This window comes from Brachyhypopomus gauderio, unplaced genomic scaffold, assembly GCF_052324685.1.
Source record: "Brachyhypopomus gauderio isolate BG-103 unplaced genomic scaffold, BGAUD_0.2 sc292, whole genome shotgun sequence".
Classification (NCBI taxonomy): domain Eukaryota; kingdom Metazoa; phylum Chordata; class Actinopteri; order Gymnotiformes; family Hypopomidae; genus Brachyhypopomus; species Brachyhypopomus gauderio.
In genome coordinates this window covers 71,430-76,429 of record NW_027507113.1, presented here as the reverse complement: position 1 = coordinate 76,429, position 5,000 = coordinate 71,430, and the positions used below count along the sequence as shown (strand labels likewise).

Genomic DNA, 5,000 nt, shown 5'->3' with positions numbered 1-5,000 from the left:
CACTTCACAATCATTTTAGCCTTCATCAGCGACCCTGACATTTTAGTGAATTAGGTTGCACGGAGCGGGCCGCGTCTCGGCCGTCGCTCCCTCCTCCTGCAGCGGGTGTAGTGTAGCGAGGTCCGTCATCTCATTTGGGCTGTCTGACCGCTGACGCCTGCTAATATCTCACTGCATTAGCTCGTCTGGGCCCTAATTCGCTTCTGTTTTTTGTAATCAAATAAACAGTGGCTTATGTCTTGTGTGTTTACAGGACTGTGTTACCATGATTTTGTTATTATTCCGTAATAATGTTTTTCAACCAATAGACTTTGAAGATTTTTTTTTTTTCCCCACAACAAAAATGTGTCAATGCAAATCTAATGAGCAGAGCTGTACTGGAATTTTAATTTTAAAATGTATTGTTCTCATCTTTTTTTAAACACATTTTTGTTTAAAGTGTTAGCTTAGCGTTAGCGGTTGCAAATTCCCAACTACCCTGCCCCTCTCGTGTTCTACTGCCCCAGCCAATCAGAAGGAGCGCTGCTAACACCTGTCCTTCTCGTCAAAACCGCCTGTGAGTGTTTCAGTGTGTTGTTTTTAAAGGCTGCTTCATGATGTTAGCTCAAACATAGGCCTGGATCATCGTGGTGGAATCAGTGTCCTCTGAATCAGCTTATGGCTTAATCCAGACATTTATATACTGGTCACATCAAGAACGGGAGGACCTCACACAAACAGCGAAGACCGTACCGACACAGCAGCTGACCGTGCTAGTGTTCGGATACACACACACACACACACACACACACACACACACACACACACACACACACACACACACACACACAACGACTCTCTGAGGGATCCATCTGGGACACAGCACAGGTGCTAAGCTCCCCTTCCCCTCACCACCTGCCCCCCCCGCAAGGTCTGACCTGTGCCAAGACACGTCTGACCTTTTGCTAGCCACCCCAGTCCTCACCCACCCCATAAAACCTTGTTTTTTCAACTGCCACAGAGTGTGGAGAGGTGGAGGTGGAGGTGGAGGTGGAGGTGGAGGTGGTGGTGGTGGTGGTGGTGGTGGTGGGGGGGGGGCAGGGTGAGCAGTGAGAGGGCGATGAAGAAACCGCCAAAAGTTGTTGATGTCGTTGAACCATAAAACTTCTGGCCCTGGGTTGAAACTACGCTCCGTACAAGTTTCCTTGGTTGTGTAGCCGGGGGGATAAACATACCTCACATCAACCCGCCGCTCGCAGTCGAGGTTTTTTCCCCTGCTTTGGGCCGACAGACTCTCACTTTCTGCTCAAAACAAGTTCAGCAGAGACCGTCTCAATTATCTCCCTGGCCCGGGGGTCCAGAGGCCAAACGTACGTAGTGTGTACATACATAACGAAGTGTGTCTGCTTAGCTTACAGAACATCTAAATGGAATATCACTGAAGCTGTGTATATAGACCTGGTTTGTTAGCTGTGTCAGGACACACTAGTGTGGCATTCATACTAAACCACTTGACAAAATGATACATGTGTTTATAGAGTAAATTGTACTATTTAACGGTCTGAGCTATCTCATGTCTCTCCGGCTGTCTCGGTTTACACATACCGCTGTGGAATATTTGACGTAGCTCTGAGTTTGTTATTCCTAATGCTCATGGTAAAGACGGGTCATTTTGTTTTAATTATGCCAGGCGCGCAAATAAAGGCCGTCTCTTCTCTCCTGCAGATCATCACGCAGTACGTCTACGAGCGTCTGGAGCAGGACTGCGGCCTGAGGAGAGAGACGCTTCCAGTAAGTGGGCCTGGGGGAAGCAGGGCGTCTCCTAAACCCGTCCGTACGGCACGAGAGCCTCGCGGGCCGGACCAGTAAAGAAAAGAAAGGAACAGCACTGAATCCTCAGGAAGCGTGACTCTGAATAAGCTTCCACATCAAGTGCTCCCAGTTCAGTCAGCAGCTCTGAAGAAGATTTAGTGTTTTACGTTTCCAACCTTGCTTTCATCATGCTTTGTGTTTAAATGTTCTTAAAGAGACTCCGTTTAATAGACACGGTCTGATCCGCTCGGCTGTGCTGTAGCTTTATTATTTTTTTGAAGGCAAAGTACTGTTTTGAATTGCGACTGTTTGCGGCCGGTAAATACGGCATAATTCACGTCATTTTAAAAAGGCTGGTATATTACTGTACGTAAATCACCTGAGAGGAAGTGGAAGTTTTTACAGGTCGTAAACACCTTTAACCGAGTGCAGGAGCTCTTGTTGTCGTTTTCCTGAGGCTCCGGCACGTTCTCGCCAACGAGGGGCTCTCGCCATGTGACGCGCTTGACTGTACAGTTGAACCGTGTTCATCGACGTCCATTTTGAAGGGGAGACATAAAAATTAAATGTGTAGAGGTGATGAGACGGAGTCATTACAGCGTGAGCATTACGGAGCAACAAATGAGACGTCTCCGGGCCTGCCCGAACCACGCGCTGTACAATCTCCCGCCAAAAAAAAATGGAGGAGGGGCCGGTGTTGTCGGTGCTTTGGGAGCTGCGTCTCACTCTGCGTCTCACTCTGCGTCTCACTCTGCGTCTCACTCTGTGTCTCACTCTGTGTCTCACTCTGTGTCTCACTCTGTGTCTCACTTGGCGTCTCACTCTGTGTCTCACTCTGTGTCTCACTCTGCGTCTTACTCTGCGTCTCACTCTGCGTCTCACTCTGTGTCTCACTCTGCAGCCATTTGCATGTCTGCTGCGCGGGCCCCGTGTTTAACCAAACCAGAGTAATCGAAGAGGGATTGAGGAGTTTTAAACTTGAGGATTACCCAGATTTAGCAAGATAAATAACAATGCTTCAGATAAATAAGCTCTCAAACTTTCTAAAACTGCAGTGGAAAGACGGGGAGCGACACGTTTGATTTGTAAAAATACGAATGACGACTTCTTCGTACGACGCCGTAGCGCGGCGTCCACGTACGTTCGTCCCAGGGAGCACACGTCATACCGATAAATATGTACGTCGCTCTGACAAGAGCGTCTGCAAGACGCCATGACGATAAATTTCTCAGACAAAACATAAAGAAAATAGTAAATTTTTCGGACTTTTAGTTCAGAGTGAGCACCGCCTCTCAGACAGGCCGAGGGTGTAGACCTGACGGTGCCGTGTGCCGGTCCCAGGTGGATGCCACGGAGGACGAACCGAAGAGCTTCGTCTACGTGAGTGAGGACGCGCTGACCAACCCGGCCCGTCTGTTGGTGCTGATCCAGGGCAGCGGGGTGGTGCGGGCCGGCCAGTGGGCCCGACGCCTCATCATCAACAACGACCTGGACAGCGGCACCCAGATCCCCTTCATCAACAGAGCCATGGAGGTAAAGCTCGACACCCTGCCCGCACCTCCACCCTGACCCCCTCACCCACACACCCACCCTGACCCCCTCACCCACACACCCACCCTGACCCCCTCACCCACACACCCACCCTGACCCACACACCCACCCTGACCCCCTCACCCACACACCCACCCTGACCCCCTCACCCACACACCCACCCTGACCCCCTCACCCACACACCCACCCTGACCCACACACCCACACACCCACCCTGACCCCCTCACCCACACACCCACCCTGACCCCCTCACCCACACACCCACCCTGACCCACACACCCACCCTGACCCCCTCACCCACACACCCACCCTGACTCCACCTGGACCTCCACCCTGACCCCATGACCCCGGGCCTCTCTCCTGGGTCTTCCTCACACCGTGCCCCGGGTTAAGGGCCTTCTGCCACTGGTTCCTGAGGTGCAGGGGGGTGACAGCTGTGGTCTCAGACGTTCCTGGGAGGAGCAAAGCCATCGTTTAGCTAATTTAATCCGGTTCCGTTGTGTAGCTGGGATTTGCTGTCTGGAGATTAATGGTCATTTAAGTGAGGAAATGAAGTCTGAGTTGAGCAGTTCTGTTCAAACTGAGAATCAGATGTGTGATGAAGTGACACTGTGATGGCGCTTGGGAGAGAGTGTGTGTGTGTGTTTGTGTATGTATGCACACGTGTGTGTGTGTGTGTGTGTGTGTGTGTGTTCTGATACATCTTACTCTGTGTCATTTCTGCTCTTTGATCATATTCTTCTATTGTCATGGTTTTGGCGTGACTGGTTGTAGTCCAGCTCCTGTCGGAGTGTGTGATGTGGTAACGCTGTGTGTGTGATGTGGTAACACTGTGTGTGTGTGTGATGTCTCAGTACCTTCCTCTCTGCTGAACTGCCTTCCTTACATATTTATTTACCCAGCAGAAACAGGGCATTTGTAGTTGTGTGTGTACTGTAAACTGTAATTTAGGTTTTCATTTCTTTCCTCTGTCGGAGAGCGTCTCCCCCGGCCGAGTTATTTCCGTGCACGGCGGCGGTCGTTTGTCACGCCGCCCACTGCTACCTGTGTAATTTCATCGGCCTCTGCGTTCAAATCGACTTAGGGGACATCTCCTTCTCTCTTCCTCCGAAATGTCATAAAACACGCTCTCCCGCATCCGTGTCTGCCGGCAAAGTCACTCTCTGTGCGAGACAGGAAACTCTGGAGAGAGATGATGAGTGTGTGTGTGTGTGTGTGTGTGTGTGTGTGTGTGTGTGTGTGTGTGTGTGTGTGTGTTACCATAAAGTGGTTTATTGCGTGTGCCATGGCGGTGTGTTGCGGGTACACACACTGACAGCTGTCTGCTATTGGCCGTTCATCACCCTAAATAAGCATCGTGGCTCCCGCGCTCTTACATCATCATAATAGCGTTTACAAGCGGCGGAATCCCGCTGCCCGCGTGTGCCCGTGCGTGCCCGCGTGTGCCCGTGCATGCCCGCGTGTGCCCATGTGTGCTCGCGTGTGCCTGCGTGTGCTCACGTGTGCCTGTGTGTACCTGCGTGTGCCTGTGTGTGCCCGCATGTGCCTGTGTGTGTTCGTGTGTGCCCGCGGTATAAACAAAGATGCCCGAGGCGTCAGCTAGATGATCTGCCATCAGTTTGGCCACTCTGCTTGTCGGCGCTCTGTTAGGATGGGGG

General features: G+C 51.4%; 1 protein-coding gene across 4 annotated transcripts in view; it reads left to right on the top strand.

Moving 5' to 3' along the window:
- The window catches only part of LOC143504541 (cotranscriptional regulator ARB2A homolog), a 44,455-nt gene that overhangs the window by 7,931 nt on the left and 31,524 nt on the right, over window positions 1-5,000 (top strand). For 3 of the 4 annotated variants that reach the window (XM_076995946.1, XM_076995945.1, XM_076995947.1), the window contains exons 2-3: window positions 1,705-1,770; window positions 3,133-3,324. In XM_076995946.1, the coding sequence (XP_076852061.1) occupies window positions 1,705-1,770; window positions 3,133-3,324 (258 nt within the window). Of the gene's footprint in view, window positions 1-1,704; window positions 1,771-3,132; window positions 3,325-5,000 lie in introns of those variants that run through there. The other variant, XR_013127576.1, reaches the window with a different exon arrangement.